This window comes from Homarus americanus, unplaced genomic scaffold, assembly GCF_018991925.1.
Source record: "Homarus americanus isolate GMGI-L3 unplaced genomic scaffold, GMGI_Hamer_2.0 scaffold47967, whole genome shotgun sequence".
Lineage (NCBI taxonomy): Eukaryota > Metazoa > Arthropoda > Malacostraca > Decapoda > Nephropidae > Homarus > Homarus americanus.
The window spans coordinates 2,471,234-2,497,465 of record NW_024731965.1 but is presented as its reverse complement, the minus strand read 5'-3'; the positions used below and the strand labels follow the sequence as shown (position 1 = coordinate 2,497,465).

General features: G+C 36.9%; 2 protein-coding genes across 2 annotated transcripts in view; one reads left to right on the top strand and one right to left on the bottom strand.

Moving 5' to 3' along the window:
- Positions 1-15,439, top strand: part of LOC121868133 (kinetochore-associated protein 1-like) — a 34,675-nt gene extending 19,236 nt beyond the window's left edge. Inside the window, exons 21-30 of the mRNA XM_042368438.1 lie at positions 794-1,017; positions 2,501-4,446; positions 6,220-6,374; positions 8,195-8,377; positions 9,384-9,558; positions 10,067-10,123; positions 10,945-11,071; positions 11,966-12,147; positions 12,784-12,870; positions 13,775-15,439. Coding sequence (XP_042224372.1) covers positions 794-1,017; positions 2,501-4,446; positions 6,220-6,374; positions 8,195-8,377; positions 9,384-9,558; positions 10,067-10,123; positions 10,945-11,071; positions 11,966-12,147; positions 12,784-12,870; positions 13,775-13,798 — 3,160 coding nt within the window. The 3' untranslated portion in view covers positions 13,799-15,439. The remainder of the gene's footprint in view (positions 1-793; positions 1,018-2,500; positions 4,447-6,219; positions 6,375-8,194; positions 8,378-9,383; positions 9,559-10,066; positions 10,124-10,944; positions 11,072-11,965; positions 12,148-12,783; positions 12,871-13,774) is intronic.
- A 1,243-nt stretch (positions 15,440-16,682) lies between these two features.
- On the bottom strand, positions 16,683-25,758 carry LOC121868132 (S-methyl-5'-thioadenosine phosphorylase-like). The gene is made up of 8 exons (XM_042368437.1): positions 25,602-25,758; positions 24,600-24,745; positions 23,786-23,953; positions 22,588-22,739; positions 20,512-20,615; positions 18,041-18,159; positions 17,830-17,920; positions 16,683-17,392 (listed from the first exon to the last, which is right to left on the bottom strand). Exons 1-8 carry the CDS (start codon positions 25,614-25,616, stop codon positions 17,357-17,359), a joined length of 831 nt encoding a protein of 276 aa, XP_042224371.1. The 5' UTR covers positions 25,617-25,758; the 3' UTR covers positions 16,683-17,356.
- Positions 25,759-26,232: the final 474 nt, after the last annotated feature.

Genomic DNA, 26,232 nt, shown 5'->3' with positions numbered 1-26,232 from the left:
TGTTGAGGAGAAGGATGATGGTTGTCAGTGAAAGTTGGCCTAAGGGTGGAGGAATAAGAGTACAGGAGAGGGAAGCAAGAGTACAGGAGAGGGAAGCAAGAGTACAGGAGAGGGAAGCAAGAGTACAGGAGAGGGAAGCAAGAGTACAGGAGAGGGAAGCAAGAGTACAGGAGAGGGAAGCAAGAGTACAGGAGAGGGAAGCAAGAGTACAGGAGAGGGAAGCAAATATTTTGGGTAAATAGGATGCAAAGGTTAAGAAATACAGAAATTAGATGTGTTTGGAAATTAAGGCAACGTTGGACAAAATGTTGACCAGGGTGTGTTGCTTAATGGGAGGTGAGGTGAAAGGATGTGGACAGTGTATACTTTACAAGTGGGTGGTGAGAGGGAGAGGGAAAGACCAAGAAGGGAATGGAATGATGGGTGAAGCAAGTACTAGAATGTGGAGTAGATGACTGACCAGTGAGAAACAGCACATTAGAGTGAATAAATGGAGGTTAGTGAAAAGAGAACCTGTTTTGCTTTAGACTCCAGCCAATTTGAAGCATAGAGAGAAGAGACTTGTAAGAGCTAAGAAATTTTAAACAGTTTCATCATTCTTAAAGAAATTTACAGAAGAACAAACTCAAGACCAGCACAAAGATCATGGTCACAGGGAGGTTAGTTGATGCAATATAATAAGAGAAATAAAGCCATAGACCTAGCCATGGTGAGAGGACGTGGGGTGGGGTGGGGTGGGTCAGAGTGTGTTGTACTGTACCGTTTTTTATCTGTTTATTCTTTGCTTTTACAGAGAGATCATAGCAGATCCAACTGTGTTAGATTGCACTGAAGTTGGATATGAGATAGTCAAGCTATTGGTTGAACAACTAAACATAGAATTAATAAGTCACAATGAATCTTCATCCCCGAATTCCACTGCGTTGCAAGAGAGGACTGCCAGCGTCAAGTCCCGGGCTGACCTTATCGGTGTTATTCATGAAATTGTGGGTTTAGCCTTGACATCTGCACATCCAGGTCAGTGTAATAGTTTAAGAAAATACTGTACTAGTTGAGCAGATGCAGTGCAGTACATCCTTGTGCTTCATTGGCCCATAAGAGCCCAGTAAATTATTTCTTACATATCATCCTCACTACAGTTCCACAGATCCTTGCTTTCATGTACATGTACAGTTGTGGACAAAATTCCCTGGACACTGGAAGACCATTGGGTAGAGAGGGGGGAATTTTAACATATTTTCTCAGATTTTTCTATGTATGAATTTTTTATTTTATTTTTTTCTGTTATAATTTGTGATGAAAACCAGCATTATTAGATACTGTACTGCATAAACTCATCATGTATATGGCTCACAAGCAGATGCCAAGTGTTGAGAGGATTTTGTCTACAACTGTACCTGTCTTACTACTGGTTCTGTGTGTAGAGGTAACAGTGAACAACAGAGAAAGCTTGGGGTCACAGGTGTGTACTGTGGAGGGAACTACTGTCACTCTTCAAAGGAATACAAGTATACTTTAAGGCTGGCTCGTTGACTTTAACCCTCTCACCAAATACTGTACAAGGAAGTCATTTGTAATAAATATCATATAAAATACAGTATAACATGATGAGGCTGTGCCATAAGTAGTTCCTCTCTCTCTCTCTCATTTTTATTATTTAAGTAAAATATGCAGAAGATTTACTGTAACTTCCCTCAAAATTTCTGTTTTATTCATGCTAGCTACTGTATTTCATGTTACAAGTTCTTACAGTATATGGTAATACAGTCCCGAAGTCTTAAAGTAAACATTATAGTGTTGTAATATAAGATAGTTACCGCCTTGGTACTGGTGGAAAAAGGTGGAGAATATAGGTTAAGAGTTAATGCTGTAAAGATGAAAGTTATGCTCGTTTCTAAATCCCGGCTGTGATGGTCGCTGTATGAAAGACATTATAAGAATAGTTCAAGCAAAAAGAGTATTTAATAATCTAAAAGACCTATTGAAAAGGGACATTAACTTCAATTGGAGAAAAGGGCTGCTGAAAGGTATATATGGCCCTTGTATGAGTGAGAAGCGTGGACATTTTCAGCAGAGGTTAGAGGCCTTTGATATGTGGTGCTAATGTCAGGAACACATCTCTCTAGACACCACGTTTATAATAACCTCTTTTAATAGATTAATTCCTTACCAGACACTCGGGTACACATCTTGTCTGTTATAAGAGATCTACCTGTATTTTATTTATCTTGATTAATAGATTTATGACCTTTTTTTACATGGCCAGTGCTGAAAATATAATCTCCAAAGTCACTGGGAAGGAGGTTCTCTCTTTCTCCTGATTTGTGAGATTTAGTGAACCCTTGCTGACCGGTTCATATTTTGATTGCATTGTGTTCAAATGATCCCACTATGTTTGAATTTAGACCTTCAGTCTGCTTATATACAGTACAGTATGTTGTATGTAGAACTATTGATAATATCTTGTTAATAATGCTGATGTATCTCTTTACATTCACAGACCTTCTGGAACCATTGCTGGAATTGGGAACATGGTGCCAGCTGGGCCAGACTTTATATTCTCAGTGCCATGTAGAAAGTATTTATACCAAGTCCAGTGCTGTAGAGAGTTGTAATCCCTACAGTATCTGGAAGTTCAGTCCTTTGTTCCATGATGCTAGTATGCCTATAGAAGATGGCTTAGTCACTTCATTAATGACACACTCCATGGAGGCCTGTTTGAATTCCCAGCTTCCTCAGGCTAGAACTTTGTCTCTCCCTTATCTAGGCAACGGAGAGAAGGGAGCATATTTGTTGGAGAACGGTTCTTTAAATAACAGCTTACAGGACCTCATTAGTCATCTTCGTGAACGTGGTCAGGACTTACTTGCTCTTAACTTGAGTTTGCTGCTGTTTCAGAACCACATTATATCGGGTACCCAATCACTAGTGGCAGGATGCTTACCTGACTGGCAACAGGTGTTTACTATACTGTTAAAAGTTATTGGTAGTACAAGGCCAGATGTCATTCTGGCTGTCAGCCTGCTTGTACTCCTAACTAAAAAGGATGCTTTGAAAGTACAAAATGAGCTCATTAAAAGATTTGGAATTGATTATACCCGGCTCATTTCTGTTGCTACTGTAGGAAGAGACTATTGCACATTACATAAATTAACAGAGGTCAAGGAACAATTTGATTTGTTGCTAAAGAGAGTTCTTTGGGGAAAGCGTTTGGGTGATATGAACGTGTCCTTCAAGGAAGCCTTCAAAGGAGATGTTACAGCTCTGAAAAAAGTTATGGTTGACTTTGTGTCACATTCAGAGTGTTCTTTCTCCCTGTTGTATGATTATTGTAAAGATTTCAATTTAGACGTGACTGATGCTTTACTTCTCTACCTGAGGACCACACTACAATCTTGGACGCCGGAGGTGCCCAGTGAAGAGTTTCCGTCGGGTGGAATAATTAAAGTTGAACCTCCACGTACTGTGATATCTAAGTGCCAGACTATTATTGCCGAGATTAGCAACAAGACCCTGTTGTATAAGATGCTTCAAACAAAGCTAAATTTGCTCAGTCCTTACAACTATGAACTAATTGAACTTGTAGTACAACAACTAATACTCCTTGAGCAAGATTCTCAGGAATTAAGTTTATTGAAGCGTGGATTAGATGTGATCAATTTCCTTGGAGTGTACATAAGGCAGGCTCCTCCAAGTGATTTTGAGGTGGATGAATGGGTCTCATCCCATCCTCAAAGTCTGGGACCTCCTGATATATCTAAACACCGTCTTCCTTTTCATGAGCTCTTTAGGCGAAGCAAATATCTGATGAAAATAATTGAACCAGAACTAAATGTATCGACTGTAGATACATGGCTTCAAGCTTCTCATACCTTAAAATTAAACCCAGATCAGTTGTGTCTGATAGCCACTCAGAATACTGTCTCCAAAGCTTTAGAACGAGAATCTCCTGAAAAATCAGAGGTCAGTACTGGAGCTTCAGAGTCAAACAATCTGAAAAACTCCCCATGGCAGGTGTGCAGTAGCAACAGTGCTCTGTTAACGTGTGTCCGTAGAGTGGTGAGCAAAATACAACATGGCGAATTGGCAACTGCCTGTGCCAACTGGGTCGTTAATAGACTTCCTCCGGGGGCTGATAAAGTGGAAGCGGCCGAGAAGAGTAAACTTCTGGCTAAACAGTGGCAAGAAAACAGTCCAGATCCTAAGGCAGCCGAGGCCTATTTACGCATGAGTAATCGATACGAACAGCTGGCTATCGAGCATGCGTTACATAAGCATTCTCTGGGTGAACCCCAGTACCTGGCACTAACTCGCACGCCGGTGGAACTCGTCTTTGCCCTATACCAACATCCCTCCTTGGACTCCTTAGCAACTCTTGGTACTCACACCATGCCGGACATCAATGGCTGTGTCTCGGATATCTGCAGCATTACTGACTGTAATCAAGTGAGTGATATATACAGTATTATAAACTTCTTATTTTAACTAGTGAAAATTAGCATATGACATACAGTAGTATCTCTTTATTTGTATCCCATACAATATTTCCTTCTTGTTTCCTTTTATTTAGCAGGATGGTTTTTGTACTGTCTCTTCCAGGCATTCATGTCACTGTCAAATTCTATGCACAAATCCTTATTAACCCCCCCCCCCCTTTTTTTACTCTTCTCTACTCTCTCTTCCTCCCTCTCTCCACTTTTTTACCATCACCCATTGTTCATCCAGTCTCTTCATGATAATAATAGTTGTACTGTAATAAGTATAGTAGACCTGTATTTAATCGAAGTTGAGTCCCAAGGGAGTCTATTTAAATGCACATTCACCTAAATGATGGAGAACTAGATTGAAGTTTGAAGCATTGCCAAGACGAAACATTTAGGTAAATTTTATCACTGTATACTTGACTAGTTACAGCCCTCATAAAGCAATAGTTTTGTGCTAAAAAATGATTAATTATATAAAACCTTCAGACATTTTTAATTGTAAATATCAACAATAAGGAAGTTAATCACTGTTATCACAATGGCAGGCTCATAGAAGCTTGGTTTGTCTGTTCACTGTGAGACACGATGTTTGTTGTGTACATCTGTGAATGTTGCATCAGTCACCAAGAAATGTCACAGCATGAAACACTGAAAAAACATCATCACCCTGGCAGAGGCCCGGGCAAGGGTGGTGTACCTTGTGCATTGATAAATGAAGCATCATTTGCTAAAAAAAGATATTATGATATGTATGGAGCAAAAAATATTATCACATGGGCTGAAGCTTGGGTCAGGTGAAGTGTGAGATGAGGTGTTGGGTGAAGTCCTGCACCTCCAGGATGCTGTGAGCTGTGTCCATGTGCTCTGGAGGTGGCAAGAGTCAGAAGTGGCTGGAGGAAGTTTTGGGAGCTGTTGCCGTTATTGATGGCAATGGGACCTTCTCTTTGTGAGAAAGGAAAGATGTATGTAGCCACAATGAGAAGTGATATGTTGTATGGCAGTAAAACACGGGCAGTTGTGCTGACATGAGAATAATGAGGCAGATATGAATTGTAACACTGATGGATGGGAAACTCTTCGGACCTAAGAGAGCAGCTGGGTTTTGTGTAGAGCCAGGCTAAGATGGTTTAGACATGTGGAGAGAATGGAGGAGACCAACTGGGTCGAGAGATGCATGAACTTGAATGTGGAGGGAAGGAGAGCCAGACATAAACCAAGAATGACATGGGGACAGATTATAAGAAATTACCTCAAAGATAAGAACTTGACAGAGGTTGCAAGAAACCGTGCAGCATAAAGAGCTGCCATCAGATAATCATGGCTAACCCAAGCAAGCTTGTAAAATGGCCATAAAACAATGATGATTACTGTTATATTGGGAGGGGAGATTGGTCTTCTGTGCCAAGAGTGCATATTAGTAGAGGAATTTATTTCAGTTCTTGTTCCTAAGTCATATGGTAGATAAGCTTTAAGGAAGGAGGATTCTAATTTTTCTTCATAATGTGTCAGTTGTAACAAGTATAAAAAAAAAAGGCTGATATAGATCTTTCCTTATGGGAGATTTAGAAGAAAGTGTTCACCTCGCTCTAAATCTCTCGCTTAATGTGTGGTGAGAAGCTCAATGTTAGAGGAATGAGTTGTCTATATTAAGCACCATCTTTCTCTCCTGGATTCTCTTCCTTAAAATGTGTCATAATGAATTTGTTTGTGAGACGTACTGTTATTTGGGTTGCAGGTGTTGATTCAGCTGGATTTAGTGGAGAAGTGGCTCCCACCACCAGAGGATGATCACGGACTTGGGTCAGAGGAGACAGTCACCAATTTCAAGATTGCTCTGGATCCTTCCTCAGCCATTGATGAAGACCCTGCTGATGATGCTTCACTCTCAAGGTAATAATTCAGGTGTTCACTTACCTCAACATTGATTATGAAATGAATTTTACTCTACTGTATTGTATTAATGGAAATTTGTTTACCTTTGACATCTCAAGTACAGCTTAGTTTTATAGTCCAAGTACATTAGGTAGTAGGCAGCTATCAAACAGGGAGGTACTATTGCTTGGGAAGATATTGGAAGCATAATGTGTTGTCTACTGGTAGACTCTGCTGCTATATCTGACCAAAGTTGCTGATCTGACTTTCTGCTTCATTTACACAGAATTACAGGGTCTCAATTGTTTCTCTTTCTTTGACAACACAACATAGTACAGTGGTCCCTCTGTTAAAGAACGCCTCGGTTAACAAAATTTCAGTTAACGAATTGCCTTCCATAAGAATTTTCAATTCGGTTAAAAAAAACGATTAACGAAATCCTTATGAAAATCACGTTTTGTTTTGAACATCAGCTGATAAGCTGAGGAGGTACTCAGCCAATTCAGTGATCTCTGCTATGTTTACATTCGTTTCCAATGGAGTAAACATAAAGAAAATTGTGCTCTTTAATATTTGTGCATTTTTTATACAGTATTAAAATTATTATTCATTTTAAAATTTAGCCATCTGAACTCTGTCTACATAAAGTTTTTCAACTATTTTTGGCACATATATGTAACTTTATTCATTTATTGAAACTCATTTACATGCACACACTGTCCTAAGCACAAAGCTAAACTGTACATGTAATCAGAATAATGTACAAAATTAATCACTATCTTATAAGAATTCCAGCAATGTAAATTATATTCTCCCCGGTCACTTCTATTAAACTGTATAAGCAAAAAACAAATACTCAATCTAAAGGAAATAAATAAACAAATTAATACTTCACCAGACCTTCGGCACTAACTTTCAAACATGGCACTGTCACCCCTCCCTCCCTCCCTCCCCCCCCTCCTCCCAGCGAAGGTTTCTGGTTACCGGTATACCATAGGCTTTAAATTTGTATCTTATATAAAATCACAGACTAAAGTTAGGAGAATATAATTTGCATTGCTGGAATCCTTGCAAGACAGCGAATAATTTGAATATAAACGTCATATATTTTGCACAAGAGATAAAATTAATCACCTGTATCACATTACAGTAGTGATTTAAGAGTTCTAGTGTATATGTACGTATATATATGCAGTATAGTGATTTAAGGGCGATTTAGGGGAATTTTAGGAGTGTTTCTGACTTTATGCGTCTTTGGCTTTACTTTGTATATACTTTTCTGTGAGCTGGAACCAATTACCCAATATCCCATTGAAACAATGGTTTTGGTTAACGAAATTTTCAGTTAACGAACGACCCTCTGGAACAAATTGAGTTCGTTAACCGAGGGGCCACTGTATACTGTACTGTACTGTATATTGTTTTGCTCTCTTGATCTGTTTTACTTTTTCCATTTCTGTATTTATTTATTCTTTTATGTATTCTTATGCTTATTTCATGTTTATTTCTTTAATACCATAAGACTGGAAAACACTGGGTGTAGATGGGCCAAGTGCTGGGTGGTCAGTTGATGGACGGCCGTCAGGTGGAAATTATCCACACACCTTTCAGTTATATTTTATAAATATTTTTATGTATTTTGTTATTTTTATCAATGTTTAAGTGTTTCTCTATGAAAAGTTTCTTTTAAGAAGCATGGCTGTGAGATTAACAAAATTATTTGAGGACAATGTATCGACAAAGACTACTGAATCAGTGTATCTTGAAGTGGGTACCAAGATTTTCAGAGGTTTTTCAAACTTACAACTCACCCAGACCAACATTTTTATTTTTTTAAGAGTGATATATCTTCTGCGATGCTGCCCCCAAAATGAAGCTGTGAGCTACCTTCTGAACCGAGCCCTGAGTGAGGACACAAGCTTTTCTGCCGCCTACCGTCTTAGGGCGCTGCGTTGTGTGCTAGCTATCGCTGATGAAGACACAATCCGGAAATATTGTCCCAAGGGCATTGCCTCCATAAGGTACAGTAATTATTAAAACAGAACCTGTTATTTATACTCTCTAGAATTTCTACAGGTTAATGCAGTTGCTGAAATATAGAACCAATATTCCCACACTGGTGAGGCAGAAGGATTCATGAAGTAACTTAATTACCATAATACAATAGTTCTTAAAGTGGGGGAACAAGGGGTCAGTGGGGAAAGCTGGTATTAAAGGCTTACTAAGCAGAAGGTTCACTTACACACACACACACACCTTATAATGTTCATAGCATTTTCTTGCTCAACATCTGGCAATGTGTGGGTTGAGAATTAGAACTGTAAATGGTGTACGTTTGTGTTGTTTGGTTTCATGACTAGTCAGCAGGAACTGACGCATTAATGTTCAACTAGTCTCTGGTTCTCTTGGATGCTTTAGAGCAGAGTCAGATTCCTTAGGGTTCATAGATGGCAGAGTCAATCACCATGGTGACTGAGTGCACAGTTGGATGGTTATGGGTAAATTGACCTAAAGATTAATACAGGCTGATATTGAGAGACGTATCTTAGGACTGAAGGTCTACCTGGAAGTCACTGAGTATTACAAGAGCTGCCTGGAATGGGTTCTGCTAGAAAAAGGAATTTTATGAGTAGTGGTCCTCTTATGGCTCAGGACTGAGGTAAGTAACCTGGATACCCTAAGTCTCCTCAAAGGTTTGACATGAAGGTTGCAAGAAGTGGCCTTCATCATCTGCTTATGGGTGTATTCTTTTGGCTCTGAGATTCATAAGAGGTGCAGGGATTCATTTCAGATTTCCAACCCCTGATTCAGTGATTCTGGCCATTGGAGACAACCACTGTGTTAAGTCATACACCTTTGGCCCCAGATGTACTTCTATAGCCACATCACTGTTCAAAAGAATTATGTTTATTGTAGTTCCATGACACAGTACTCACCTTAACCACAAAATGGTATTTCATGGTTCAGTCTTCTTTTGAATACTTGTCCAAAGTTCTTTCAATTTAAATTATTTTTCATTTGTTATAGGTCATACCTGCAGACCATGACATATGTGAGTCGCCTGGAAGCACTGGGCCATGCTACAAATGAGAAGCAATTCAACAGTATTGACAAGAGTTTATTAGTAGAGGGACTTTGGCGATCACAACGGCATAATCCGATGGCACTAACACTCCTCACTGACCTCTGCCATGACTACAAGGTAAAGTATTATTGATACATTTACCACTCTAACCTGAGGGTGTGGCTGGCACTGAAGATTGAAATATTGCTGGGATCCAAAATTATGACTAAACAAGTGACTGAAATGTTGCTCACATCTTCAATACATATTTCTAAGCTGGAGAGCTGCTCTAATCGCTTGATCAATCCCGGTCTCTATTTCATCTGTTTGTTAGCTCCGAAGCTTTGGCTAGTTGCAAAACACAAGTCATCCAGTCCAGTCTATGTTGTAGAATGGGGTTCAGGATCTGTCCATTTTTTCCATACTTCAGAAATAGGTCAGTTATTATTGAGAGAGTGGATGTGCGACTGAGGTTACTATACTCTGCTCCTGCTTTTCAGGTGGAGAAAGATTCAACCTGTGTAACATAAATCAAAACTAATTTACTTTTGTATTAGAAAAGATTGGTAAGAGCCATGCATAGTGTACAGGTTTGTCTTGACTACAGTGTAATATTATTTTTAGTGTCTTCACCATTTATTTTCAGGTGACCACAGCATCACTATGGGGTGCAGTTCTTACTCAGCTCACAAATTTTGTAAAGGTTAGTGTCCTGATATTTTTCTTCGTGTACAGTAAAGCCCTAACCCCCTCCCTGCAGGGTGGCCACAAGCACATATTATGTACTTTCCCATTCATTCATTTTTATCTCGGCACAAGATGTGAACCTTTTCTCTCTCTGGTTTAATATCTTACTCTCTCCATCCTTGAAAATATTAAATGGCAACTTTACAAAATCATTAAATTACTGTTTTATATTTAATTTGATCATGTCAATAATAAACTTTAGTGTACAGTACAGTATAGGTGTCTGTTAATGAGAAGATATTTTAATGCCATGATGCTTCACCTCCATCAGTTCAAGTCACCAGTACAGTATGTGAACCACTTGCTTGGCTGTTGAAATATTTGGTATTGTTCTTGTCTAACTCAGATATATGAAGTGTTATGTTGAGGATCTGGATGCCTTGGCCTTCCTATCTTTTCATTATGTCTGGATCAACCATAAAAACTACTGTTCATGAATGTGTTTTGTCTATACTGTAGTGCCAAAAATCATCTTCCCTTTTCTTATTCTTTGTTTTTTTACAAATTTAAAATAGGCATATTACATTGAGATCATATTTCATGCTTTACCTTAACACAGTAAAAGTAACAAAAAGTTCAGTTCATTACTGTATTACAATTAATATGGTATTAACTTGAATGTTCATAATGTAAAGATATAAAAAGTGGATCACTCAAAGGAAAGTGTGTATCAGTCGACCACTAAATCAAATTATGAATTTTGAACCTCCATTCCAGTGTTCGTCCTCTTTAACTTTAGTACACAGTTGGCTAATTTTATTTGTCTAATTTATTTAGTTAGGTCAGATGGATATTGCAGTACTGGAACGAGTGTTAATCCAAGTGAAGACACTGCCACATCTTTGGGTTGTTCCGGCTCTCACTACAGCATGGATCACTCTTATCAACTATCCTTTTACTAAAGGTAATGAAGATACAATGTATTAGTTTCTCTATTTTGTTATATTTTGCTAAATGTGATATATCAAGTAAAGTATTTTTTATTTCATGTTCAGTGCAGAATGATGCTTTAATATTTTTTCCACAGCTTGTACTTTCTTTTGGTGGTTCTGTTGTTTGTGATTTATCCCTCTAGACTTATGTCTTCTCCTTGACTCCAGGGGTACTCAGTACAGTACAGTATATCCCTCTGCTGCCGACTTGTGGGTTTCTTTAAATTTGTCATGATTCATCTGTATGTTATTCTTCCTTTAGGACACCCCTCCCCCCTCCTAGTTAATTCATAGTACGTACAGTGACCATGGGTGGATGCTGTTCTTCTTAATATTTTATCTTGACTTTCAAAGATTGTATTCCACCTTAGTATTTGGTGGTCACTAAGCAAGGGATATCAGCAAAGCACGGAAGGTATTGTAGTACTCCCTAATAATAATAATGACAGTTAAACGATTGACTTATTAACATCAACTTCTATATAAATGATGTGGTTCAATGTTAAATGATTTAGTGAGTAAAGAGTGAACTAAATTTGAACAAATTTCTAATCGCATTCATCGAAAATGGAAAAAAAAAATGCTATGATAAACAATAAAATTGGTACATAGCAAATGATAAAGTCCAGCAACACAAATAATAACTTTCCACACTCATACCATCCTCTGGGTGATGACACAGTTCAGTCGGGCTGTTACCAACTTACTCCAAGACGTGTGTGTGTGTGTATGTCATCACACCAAGCGGATGGAGTACTGGCCACGCAGTTACAGCCCACTGTCTCCGCACATAAACATCCATGCCCATCATTTTTATTTTATACTTATAGTTGTTAGTGATACCTTTTACTTTTGATTCTAAACAGCAAGTCACCCCATTAGTGAAAACAGCTTGGCATCATGTTTACGTAGTGTGGACTTGCTCCTACGACACTGTCCTGTTATTGTCCCTACTGCACCTCTGCTGAAGCACTGTGCCAACCTTCACCTACCCCTCCTGGCTCTGTCCATTGCTGCAGCAGACCAAGTAGAGTCTCATGACCTGCAGGTAAGTTGCTCATCTCTGCCTGTACTTTTAGATCATATACCGTATGTATTATTGAAGTAAATAATTTGTCAGCCAAAAATCTACTTCACTTTTAATTTTTATGGATTATTTATGCATTCTTATTATGAAATTTAAAAATATAGAATAAATTTCTTTAAATAATTTTTTTTAAGTAAATGACAATAAATTGGACAATCCAGCAACTGGCTGAGTGACTGTGTGCATTGTATTTTGAGTAACTAGTTTACTTGCCTTCCCATGACAGTAAGTTCGTTGTAGGAGAATGATGACACAAGGAATGCTTTTTTTTGTAGACTTGTATCATTGAGTGTTAAAGAATAATGAAGTATGTTAGTGTCCAGGTATTTGCAGAAACTAAGAATATAACCCAACTGACACAAGTACTGTTCTATGGTTTATTACAGGCTTTCCTTGGACATATGCTGTATAGTTTCAAGTTCCATTCCTCTGTTACATAAGTTTTATTCTATAGTTTACATTTGTACCAATGTGGTATTGGCAGGACTACAGTGTCACTACACGCTATGGGAAATTTATTTAGAAAATGGTACTGAACCTTTTGTTACCTCTTTAATTGTCATTTGTTTGGCCTCTATGGAAGACTTTTACTTACAGGCTTTAATTGACAAAACTCCAATTGCCACCCTTAAGAGTGACTACCAGAAACTGAAGTCCACATTTGCATTCCAGAGGAGTGTTGAGGTAAACTTATTAATCAATGTTTTAAATTGCTTTTTACACTGTAGTCTAGGATAGCAAATACAGTACTGGTAGTTCAACAGTTCAGGATATTGTCAATTACAGTATGTTGAAATACACACATGTACTGTAATGCACAATTATAAACGGTCACTTCTCAAAAATTAAAAAAAATATGAGTAGTTTACTTTCCAAAGAACTTTTCCCAGTACAGTACCTGGAAAAATTCTGGGGATGTACGATTTTTTCCAGGTTTGAAAGTCGTCATCTCATTACCCGGAAGAATTCTGCACCAATTAGTCCAGCAAATGGGGATATCACTAATAGGTTCAGGTGTTTTCAGGACAACTAAAGCCTTTTGTCTAGAAAGTGAAAACTATCGTGCTCAAATGGTAAAGTTAGTCTATAGTCTTGGGAAAAAAAAAGTATGTAAAGATGATTTAAAACTTATGGGCACAGCATAATTTACGGGATTTTTTTTTTTTTTATTCTAAATGTGTTTAATTATTTCAAAGGTCCTTAACTAATTACATGTACAGTAGCTAAAACAACTATCTGTACATACTTTGTGGGAAACAATATGAGACCATGGACGATAAATATTGGTATATGAGGGCTGTCACTAGTCACACGGAGGGCTGTCGCTAGTCACACGGAGGGCTGTCACTAGTCACACGGAGGGCTGTCACTAGTCACACGGAGGGCTGTCACTAGTCACACGTCAAATTTGGGAGCATATCGACCCCCTCCTGCACAGACAGTTGTTTTAGCTACTGTACATATTCATAGCCGAAAATGTCATGACAAGGATAATTAATATTGATGAACATAATGAAATACTAGATAATTTTTGTGAAGATTAAACCTTTAATAATTACTGTTCCTCACTCTCTTTACTGTGTTTCAGGATGTGATGGAAAGTCTTCAATAGAACTGTCAACAAATACACAGTGGTCCTAACATGATTCTTTCCATTGATCTGTAAAGGAATAATGGTTTTGTTTTGTACTTGCAATAAAAATCATTAAATCTATAAAATAATTGATATAGAACCAAGGGTGTTTTCAGGATGGCAATAATTACATAGATTTGTCCCGACTGGATAAAGTAGTGGTTATGGGGGGTCACCTACAGGTAATGTTGTATTTCTCACAAAACTCCATGCAAGAATGTCATTTGTTTAGTCATCTGGGTAATGGTGTCATATTCCCAGTGTTTATTATTTGATTTATCTCTATCCTGGACAAAGATCCCTCATGATATATATATATTGTATTACTTCTCTTTCTCTCCTCCTGTATAACACTATTTGGCAGGAACTGGGTTAGTGGTGTTACAGCATATTCAGAGCTAAATGTTAGTTGGTGATATTTTGGTCTGCCTAGTGCTTCTCCAGTCATCATAACCTGTTCAAGGAAGCTGCTCCTTACATCTGACATATCCATCAGTTAAGTGGTTTGTAGTCTTAACTTAAATAACTTGAAATTATGACATCTGGTATTTTATGTTTACTTGACTGTACTGGTCAAGTAGCATTACATAGGCATACTTATTATAATGAAAATTGTTAGGAGAAAATTTTTACTGATATATTTTTTTTTTCTTTTTAAACAGTTCAAAAGTTTCACACACAATCTTAAGTATTTAGTTATTTATTTCATATTTGGGTGAATATTTAGACTACAAGTGTCTGTAATTCCTACTTGCATTATTTGGTCTAATAAACTTGTGTTCACTAATGTTATTTGACTTGCTTTAACACTTTTGAAGAACATAGTTTGATGTATAGTATAGTGAGATATACCTGTACAGTATTAAGATTTGTCAAGAGAATTATCATTTTAAAAATGACAAAACACAATTTTTCCTCACACTGGAAATTAGAAGGTTTAATTATGTCCAAAACAACAGAAAAACTCTAAAAATCAAAATGGAAAAATTACAGGAGGCGAGTAATTGGGGTTGCAAAAGGAACTTAATTTTTCCACGAGTTATTAGGACAAATGATGACTAAAATAACCTTTACCCAGATCCTTAATTGTACTCTATGTCAGACAATGGTATACAGTAGACCCTTGCCATTCTCAGGTTTGTGATTCACGATTTCGATAATTTGCGGTTACTCGATTTTTATGATACAGAAGTCTTTCCTTAACACAATGTCTTCCAAAAATAACATGTAATTCTCACTGAATTTTGCATCCGTGCCCAAACCTTTATATATAACCGTCACATCAGGTTAAATCTCCATAAACAAGTGTTAAACACGATGAGATTATCCTTACTGTGATGGACAAAACTATTATTTATTAATATTTTGAACAGCGAGTCTTTGAAAATTGTGGACACGAGGAACAGGGGATTAAAGAGATGACCGGCAAGCACTAGACAGGTCAGAATATCATGAACTAATACAAGCTAGTGAATGTTTAATAGATACTCAATATCTATGTATGTATTTGTCCAATATGTTGACTTTGTAAGAGGACGTATTCTTCAAGTACTTTATCGTATTTTTAAAAACTATTGTATAAAATATTTTTTTTCTTGTCATTACAAACTTCATGAAGACTGTACTTGTTTCTATTAATTTTAGTTACCTTATTGTATTAATATATAATACAAGACCTATTATTTAAAATAAGTATCATTGGTTACATAATTGATAACTGAAGAAATATATTTATCAGAGATTTTGTTCAGTGTTCTCTCCTCAAATATATTACCTAAGCATTCAGTCGGTCAATTTGTTAAATATTCATAGTTCGGTAATTTTTGTAAATAGTGTTGCAGTGTGGTAAGGGAATTAAAATATGTTCTGTAGTGTTTATATAAGTTACCATAAAGAAAGTGGCTGAGTGGATACAACACTCACCACATCCTGTCCTAATGGTTATTGATGTGATCCCATATTATTTCCCAAAGTTGTAAATATAGGTACCCATTTACAGCTGGGTGAACTGGGAGTGCCTAGGAATTAAACCACTGATCGCCTTGCCCAGAGAAGTACATTAAAACTCATTTAAATTAATGGACTAATAATGGGGGAAAGAATTTCCGTTGATACCGAAAGCCCGTCAAATTGATCACATTTTCAACAACTCGCAACGAGCAGTCAAATATTAATTGCTGCTGCAGTGTTTAAATCTCTGGGTCAGTGCACTTAGTGAGCAAGTTCTTGCTCCTGCTTAGAGAAGTCTCACAGTAGCAGTAGTAGTAAGAGGAACATAGTAGTACTGTACTGTGGTAGTAAGAGGAACATAGTAGTACTGTACTGTAGTAGTAATAGGAATAAGGTTAGATAATGATGTGCTTTCAGGACCTGGATGTCATGGACAAAATGTGTGACAAATTCTGTTGAACTGCATGATTGTACATGAGAGGTGAAGGCTGTCTTGGCTGTCCTGTACGACTAAACTCCCAGTGATTCTGTCGACAGATTCATTACACGCATGCCAGGTATATTACGTAAGTTAAATCATTCATATTTTCCTTTATTGTGTTCACTTCCATGAATTAAAAAAAAAAAGCAGGTAATGCAACACTCAGTTTGGTAATAGATTTGGTACTGGCCACAAAATCAGAATTAGCAATGATGTCTCAGTTTCTGCCTCCTGCTGTCTCCCAACCACTCCAGCCAGTGTCATGCTGCCCGTCTCAATATTATCTCTATAAAAACACCCAAATAATAAATGAACGGCAGAAAAAGCATGAAATCTAAATGAAATACTCTACTCACCATTTGTGGTTGACGACGATTAATTTGCCAACACCAAATGCACCCAGACAAAATGTGATCTATTAAATCAAGGTTCTATGTTGTAACTGTCTTTATTTGGTCTAAAATAATTTTGTATGTTTAACACTAGTGATCCTTTTCTGTAAAAAAAAATTTGGCATTTATAAAGTCAAACTAATTATTATTCAACAGTTCTGGAATGGTCTCATAAAACTGTACATTGATTATATAACAGTAAAATTGCTACCTTTAATGCCTCCAAGGCCATAAAACACAAAGGGCCTTCAGGTATTTACACCAACCAACCAGCTCTTGCATGTCATCCCAGTTGCCCTCCATCCTCACAGTCTGAATCCAAGTGGTTCTCGGTCTTCCTCCTCTACTTGTTCCCTAACAGCTTCTCTTATTCTCTCAAGATGAACACAAAGAATGTGTCCCAACTACCTTATAGTCTTTCTTCAATCACTCATTTGCAATTTCCCATAAGATCTCATTTCTGACACGATCCTGCCATCTTCATAGTATTTTCTTATGTGCTTTGTTTTTAAATGCCCGAAACCGTCTGGGTATAGTTTCATTATCATACCACGATTCTCTTCCATAAACCAGAACGGACCTTACCAGTGCCATGTACAAGTTCATTTTGTTGTGGATTTTCAATCTATGTGACTTCCAAACCTTAGCCAACTTAACTGACTTTATAAACACTAATAGAGTAACACTACATAACTTGCACTTTTCAGAAACAATTTACTTTGGGATCATAATGTTCCTCTCCACACTTTCCTGTAACAGAAACATGAACATTAGTGATGTCCAGTAATTTAAACACTGGCAATAGTATTCTGCACTATAAACTGCATATCCCCTAACCTAACCAAGCCTCCAAGAAGGGATGAAAGAGAAGCCCCTGTAATAATGATAAGTCAATCTTTCATATATTAATTTAACCCAAACAAGAGAACCAATACAGTTCAGTAAATTAAAAAATGTCAGACTGAAGCCAAAACTTTAGCATGAAGTGTGTTGACTGGAGAGACAAGATTCTATAAGATCTGATCTGAGTCATGGGGAGGAAAGTTGCTTGGTTTATGTAGACGGTAATGGGTTAACTTTTCAACATTTACTAAATATTGTATAATGGAGAATGGGATAGTCAGGACACCAAGTACAGCTACTTGTATTACAAGTCACCAGACTATGGACTACAGTGTAGATCTTACCTTCAGAGCTGCTACTCTCTCAGTCCAATCTTCAGCAGCAATTTTGGCCACTGCATTCTTCAGTACCATGGTGGCCTTCTCAACATTTAATCTTAAAGAAATTGTTAAATATTATAAATATATACTGTATTGTTGGTTACTCAGTACCACAAGTCAAATTTTCATTGTTTACCGACTTTATGCAAATAAAAAAACAATGTCACACACTTACTTAAAAACTGCCATAACCTTCTCCACAGACACAGCCTCCTCTCCTTCCTTCCAGCAATCATAGTCTGTTGCCATAGCAACTGCTGCATAGCATAACCCAAGCTCTCGAGCAAGTACAACCTTTTTAACAGATAAGTAGAATATAACCTCAGTTTTAGGGAGCAAAGAGCGCTTCAATTATCAATTTAACTGGCCAGTTACCAGCACAAGCCACCCTACCTGTACATATACTACTGTTTTCACTCCATATATATTGCCTTCTCTCAACACACACACACTTCTACCCAGTCCCACCACTTGTTTACATGTCCAAACCATATGAGCAGTACAAGTTCCTAAACCAATTCCTTACTTTTCAAACTTTTCTCTTAATCATACACAGCACAATCCATGAGTCATTATTGTAAACCTCTTCTCACTCTCTCTGTCCTTAGTGTGTGTCTCATAAGTGATTCAACACAAAATGTGTGAAAGTCTTTCCAAAAGCATATAAAAAAAAAATATTTATATATCTTTTGCTGCACCAAATATAATGTAAGTAGCAAACTGAATATGAGAAGCTTTACACTTAAAAGCTTCAAATATTCTTAACCTCCTAACTGTACAAACTTGTGTCCCATGTGAGTTATCCTTATTTGTCTCAGTCACCATCAATGTTTTACAGCCAAGGGTTAGCCATAATTACCTGAAGGCAGCTAACTAATGTCATATTTTACAACCTCTCCCCATGTCATTCTTGGCCTGACACTGATGCTAATGGGCCCTCCATATAATATCTGACAAGTCCTTGGAGAGTGTAGGCTCCGAGAACAGCATGTACACCCATCAGAAAAGGTCTCACAACCCCAGGAGCCAATGGAAATCACAATGAGCAAGTATGTACAAACACAGATGGATGTGTTGGGTTAGCACCTCTTGAGTATACAGTATAGGTCTAAATCCTTTACTATGCAGTATAGGTCTAATATCCTTTACTGTACAATTTTCTGTGATTTAGACTACTGAAATAATACCGAGCCTAATATTTGCACTAAAATCAATGGTCAAGTGCTGTGCAGTACTTTAATGATAAGAGATGCATTTGTGGCATACAGTAGGAAAGGATTTTTTGAGACCTAAACAGAACAGAATATTTAAAAAGTCAATTATGCTGTGCCCGTAAGTTTTAAATCACATTTATATACATTCTTATAAATACGTGTATAGACTATCTTCACTAATAAACACATTAGTTTTCACTTTTCCCAAAAACTGTCGTTTGACGTCAAAAATAAACCTGACCTAATACTGTACTGTTCTACATTGCGTTTTGGCACTTGGGGTCATACCATAGATTCTGTACAAATTTCCTGATTAAGTGAGAACTAATGTGTTTTTATAGTAAATATATTCTATATATTTTATAATATGTATATAAAGGTGATTTAAAACTTACAGGCACAGCGTAATTGACTTTACAAATATTCTATCCTTTAATTATTTCAAAGCTCATTATTTAACACTAATTACTCAAATTTTTTAACTTTGACTTAATTGAGGCAACATAGTATGAAGTGAGAACATTTTACACATGTATAAAAAACCAACGCATTCTGAATTAACCCACATGCTCTTCTCTATGTACGACCGTGGTCATTACACTCTATATCAACCACTTTTAGTAAAACTACCTTAAAAACAAAAGTTAGTCGTACGTATTGTATTAAAAACATCACCATCACAAAACAACAATATAAATCCAGGCAAGTTTACTGTAAACTCTTTATTTCTACAGCTGTTACCCAAAACCATTCATGCAGGGAGTGGGTACAGTTTGGGCACGTTTTATACACCTGTTAGCTTCATTCCCACAAAGCAATACAGGTACCCGGCACCTCTCAATCCCTGTAGGTGCTAGATAACTGGGATTATACTGTATATTGTATTTCCACTTATCCGTCCCATAAACAGAAACAATAAGAATCTACATTTTAAGACTGCTTATCATCACACCCTGACCAACCAAGAGCAAGAAGTGTCCCGTGTTCTATAACCCAGGAAATAGCAAAGGCGTCAATGCCAATTACCGTAGAGAAGAATTTACCTATTGCTCACTGGCCTTGCTTTTAATGACATCCATATCAGAGGAACATTTTCTTTCCTTTCTCCCAAAGAACTGATAGATCCAGGTGTGCTTGGAGAAGAGAGCTGCTTCGGAAGTGATCTATTACCAAAGCCTGGGTAGGTACAGTATTAGGGAGCTCTGTACAGCATGATCTATTTACAGTAACTCAATCATAATAAAATTATCATAAAACTCTGCACCAATATTCATAATAATAAGACACAAATACAATCTTTTAAAGCTGAATCAAACCATTAATGAACCTGCCAAGATATAAACAGCAAACCATCACCTTATAGGAGATACTCAAGTCTCAACCAACACTGCCTACAGGTACAGTAAAATACTTAACTAGACACAAGACAAACCTCAGGGGCTGTAGTCATGTTGATAACATCACATCCCCACAGGCGGAACATATGACTCTCGGCTTTACTGCTAAACCTTGGACCCTCCACTGTCACTACCGTACCTAGAAGAAATAAGTTAATGGCTATTAAATACTCTTACGTTGTAGTGTATTGGATCCATGTGGTCAGGTTATCAACACTAAGTACTGAAGAAATCACCTTGCCAGAATAATGAGTGGTGATGCCTGTGTTTCTTGTGTTCTGCTTAATGGTCTCTGACATGTTTTGTTTTTTGGGTATCCTTACAATTTCTAGTCTAGTTAATACACACTCCTTGTTGGATTATAATACATGTTACATCACAAATACATTTATGTAAACAAGTAAAATTATAAAAAAAAAAGTGGAAGCATTAATGTTCAAAGCAAAAATAAATTTTCTCTTGGTTACTCAGACTCTTAACTGTGACTGTATCAAGATGGGTGCAGGAACATTACCTCACAATCCACATTCATTGATTTTGCTGCAAATGATCTTATTCCACTGCATAAAATTCCTCAGTAACAAAATCAATGAAAATTCTAATTTCAGTTGAATAGTCTTAGTGAGTATGGATACCTACAACCTCCAGCAACAAATTAGCCCCAAAAATCTTACCCTAATTTTGAAACAGCAACCATAACTCAAGATGGTAACATGGCATTGTTGCCACTCTAGTTACCATACATCCAGATTTTTCATTCCTCCTGGGAACACTTTTTATGTTCAGAAAGTTTTTTGTTTATTGTGGAGTTTTATGCGGACAACTGTCAGGAATCTGGTTAATTTGGGCTAAAGTCTAGTGACATTCCTAACCTTTGTGTCCTCACCCAACCTTACACTATGAGACTGTATAACTTCTACCTACACTGGGGAATAAGGTGACTATTTAATTTGTTCCTTTGTTTATTTCAAACTTTATATTTTATCATTTCATAGTACTGTACTCCCTCTTTATCGACGGATTTTTTATCGACGGTTTCGATTATCGACGGATTATTTAGCCGGATTTTTATTTTGGCACCAAACAGCTTCTCCCAGTCCTCTCCTTGAACAGGGCTAGAGGCTACGTGTTTTTCGAATCGTTTTCAGTTAAAAAATTATTACATCACACGTATATTTTACCTAAACTGCGCCTGAATGAATATATTCTCGGAAATAAATAGTAGTTTTGCTGAAACGTGATGTATTTCAATGTAAAATAGGATAAAATACATGTCGAAAACAAAAGACTTTACCTAAGCTTCCGATGTTCTTGAGATGTTACTCGTTTTTTTAATAGTTTTCGGTTAAAATTCTGTTATATTACAATGATATTCTATTCATACTGTGCTTGATATAATACATTCACGGAAATGTAATATTTTTGTTGAAATGACGTACGTATTAAAGTGGAAAGTGGGATCAAATCGTGACGAAAACAATGACTCACTTTCTTTCGTTCAAAAGATGTTACCGTAATCACTTTTCGAATGGTTTAGTTAAAAAACTGTTGTATTACAATAATATTCCCTCCTAATTGACTTGAATAAATACTTGAATGGAAATATACAATATTTTTGTTGAAACTACCCGCGTTTCAGTGTAAAGTGTTGTAATAATAAATGGTAAACAATTTGCCTTGGGCAGCCGGATTTTTGGACTTTTACTGTACTGTACACTGTTTTGTTTACTGTAAGGACCGATGTTCACTTCAATAAATGAAATCGTAAGTTTGCTAGTATTTTTGTCCACTTATTATATTATTATTTATACACTATTATTTAAGGTTATGCGTAAAGGAAACGCATTAATGCTTAAAGGTACATTTATTCAACATATGCTAATAATAGTTAGAAAAATTACGTAACCATCACGGTATCGACGGTTTCTTTATCGACGGCCGTTTACAGAACGTAACCCCCGTCGATAAAGAGGAGTAGTACTGTACTGTGCCTGCATGGAGATTATTTTAAACATTACTCAGGAGTTCACCAGCATACTTAACTGAACCCAACAATTAAAAATAGTTAAATTAATCTAAAAGACGTGAAGAGGCAACACAACACCACCAACCTGTTGGATGCACATCATAGCCCAGTTCCCTGCAGGATTTTTCAAGAATACTTCGTGTGTCAGTGCAGAAAGGAGTATCCATTGGCAGGTGAAAAATCCCTCGAGGATGTCCTTCCTCACCATCATAAAAAGTTTGTGCACGTTTTGTAGTCCTGTCATGATGCAAATGGTCAGTTTCAAAAAGGCTGTGCTGCACATCTTATTGACCGAAGATTCATAACATTACACAATATTGAAGGCACTAAAGTATTATTACTAAAAATTCTCATTAAATGAAATTATCAAGAATATTACCAAACTAACTGTCAATGTCTACTCTACAGCAACTAAATGGCAACACTTCTTCAGTTAAATTTGTTTTGCTCTCTCTCCTAATGTATAATCTTAAAACTTAGCCCCTAACAGAGCTAAAGCATGTTATTTTCACGTAATACAATTTTCTTGAAAATTTTACCCGTCTCCAATTCTTCTTCTCTTCTTGACCTAAACTGTACTGTATTGTATATATGTAATTTTGCTGCTGCAGATTTTTGCCTTTTTTTTTTTTTTTTTTTTTTAGAGTTCTTATGTCTGAAGCCACCCCCCGACTGTCTGGCCAAGCTCTCACAGGTACAGCCATTGAATTAACACTGTTTTCCCAAGTTACTCCATCTCTCGAGTGACTATGGACATCAACAAATTTTTTCATCAAAGAAAAGGTATGATGTTTGACCCACAGTGCAGTAAAGTATTGGTAAATCTGCAAAATTGTACATTGATCCAGAAGCCTCATCTTGTGGTGGAGCCCAAAGTTAGACAGCCCTTGTAAAGTCGTCTCCTGTCAACCATGGTTATTCTTTAATCCATTCACACCACCCTTCCCCCTGTACCACCACACCACCCTTCCCTTCCCCCTGTACCACCACACCACCCTTCCCCCTGTACCACCACCCTTTCCTTCCCTTCCTCCTGTACTACCAGCCTCTCATGATGAGGACAGTTGATACTGTTTGTTACTCATAATTTTCTTTGATTTTTTACAAGACACATTTATATTAGCTTATAACATTGTACACTAATTGAACAGTATAAGTCAACCATCTTAAGCTCAAAACATCAGTGGGTTTTTAAACACTTAGGTATATCTGTTCTAATGTATAATCACACCTTTTCACATATTTTTTGGGGTTGTGAGGAGACCTGGTGTTTGCCAACTTACCTGTCAATAAACTGGTCCAAAATGACAAAATTTCCAGGCTTAATGTGCTCTCGTAGTGAACCACAGGCAGTAGACACAATGACATGTGTGCAGCCTCTCTCCTTCAGGGCCCAAATGTTTGCTCGGTAGTTGACATTAGTTGGCATTATTGTATGTTCCCTTCCATGTCTGCAGTGAGAAAAAAATACTATAAAAATAATATAGTCAAATAGTTGCTATCTGTATAATAAGCAAATGGAGTTTTGAGAATTATAAAGTGTACATTTGAATACAAAGATAGGAAAATGATCATTCAAATGTACAAATGTCAAGTACGTCCCAGTCCGAATTACTGTATACAGGGACTGAAACCCTACCTCAAGAAAGACCTGGCATCCCTAGGAAAGGTGCAACACACAGCGACTACGATGATTCCTGAATTATTTCATCAATTATTTAAGTAGACTGAAGGCATTAGGACTACCAACCCTTCAGACAAAAGGGCAGATCTCATAGAGACATTAAAAATCTTGAAAGGGACAGAACACATGATCCTGGGCCATGATGTCACGCACCACCAACACGAGGGGACAGCTACAAGCTTTCTAAGTTATACAAAATGAAATACAGTTCTTCACACACAGGCTGGTAGACCCATGTAACAGTCTACCAGCTCAGGCTGTTATCAAGAACAGTACTGGGCTTCAAAATAACCCTTGACAAAATTATCAAGAACAGTGGAGGGATCCTACACTGGCCACTGGCGTCTTTTCCTCATCATGGCTACCTCTACTGGGTGGCCATTAGGTAAATAAGGTTAAAAGGTTAATCTTACCTGGCCAGCAAGACACATGGCACCCCATTAATCTTGCCTTCCCGTAATACATCTGAGGGCGAGCCATAAGGTGTCTGCACCTCACTCTCACTACAAGCCTCAAACAACTCTGGTTTGTTCAGACCTGATCCCCCGATGATGCCAATCTGTGAGGAGTGAAGTACACCATTACTGAAAGGGATCATCAATTATTTATTAATCATTATATGAACCAAATTAAACTACCTAACCTAACCTAAAATATTTTGTATGTTATGTTAGTTTTAGTTAAGTTAGACGACTCTTATTCGTGTTCTCCCCGATTATCGATGAGGGGGGGGGGGACTAAACCAAGCAATTTCCGGCCAAAATAAAGGTCAAATTCGTTTAAAACACCAAAATACAACCCCTAGGGACTCTTATATCCTAAGGTATAAATTTACCCTTAACATTTGTGGGTATGAAGAACAGACCTAACCTAACCTAACCTAACCTAACCTAACCTAACCTAACCTAACCTAACCTAACCTAGCTTCCTCGATATATTAAACAGAAAGAACTTACTATGATATGGAGAAATTTAAAGCATTATCTGGACTGTCCGACTGATTACCCAAATGTAGCCGCAATTAAGTCAAATGATGGTTCTACAAGCATAAATCGGGCTGTAAATCACTTATAATTATCATTTGATGTCATAAAGTCACAAAAAATTGGTAAACTTAATTTAATCTGAGTTAGGTCAGGTTAGGTTAGGTACATTCACTCGATCTATTAACTCAGATTAAATTAAGTTTCCCATTATTTTTTTTTACTTTGACACCAAATACTAGTCGAGAAGTGATTAGTAGTCCTAATTATTCATGTAATATCTATTATTTAACTTCATTACGGCTACAATTGGGTAATTAGTAGAACCATTACCAGGACATGAGGTGATACAGCCTTGTGTAGGTTAGTCCTATATATTAACCAAACTATTCCAGATAACTTTAATTATAAGAACATTTATAAAATACATACCTTGACACTACCCATGATAACAACTAGTGGTAAAGGTTAAATTACTAGTTAAGTGAGTTACAGAGTACAGCAGGTGGCCGGGTTAGAGGTTACAGAGCTCCTCTTAACAACCTGAATGGTCATTAACATTTTACCTTGTTAACTGTGACACAAATTGGCTATTAGTAACAATAGATATATTTAGTATGAAACATTGAATAATATAGGCTTTAAAATTAGGTGGATTAGTATTATATTGAATAAAAAGAGTTTAAGAAGTAGAAAATGGAATAATATTATGGGTTAATATCATAGAAAATACAGTTAAAAAGGATAACTATTATAATATATATAACTAAAATATCTGATAAAATAGCAATAAATTAATAACAGTAAAGGATTCACTGAAAGATGATGTATAATGGTGTATGGATGCTTTTAACAGTGAAAGGAACTGAATTTAAGGAGTTTTTGTATAGTAAAATATAATTACTATTAACTTAAGTATATTTCCTAATATTAAGTCCACATGGCCTCAATATGTTCATTATATTAAACAGATTTCCTGGATCCACCCCTGTAATGTTGTCTTGTGATAAGATGAAAATATTATATAATATTCCTATCAAATTATACTCATTTTTTGTAATAT

Excerpts from the sequence above, each read along its gene's own strand:
- LOC121868132 (XM_042368437.1), bottom strand. Across the intron at positions 22,740-23,785 it reads TTGGACCAGTTTATTGACAG|GACTACAAAACGTGCACAAA; the intron begins GTAAGTTGGCAA and ends GCATCATGACAG. Across the intron at positions 17,393-17,829 it reads AGAGAGTAGCAGCTCTGAAG|GAAAGTGTGGAGAGGAACAT; the intron begins GTAAGATCTACA and ends TTTCTGTTACAG.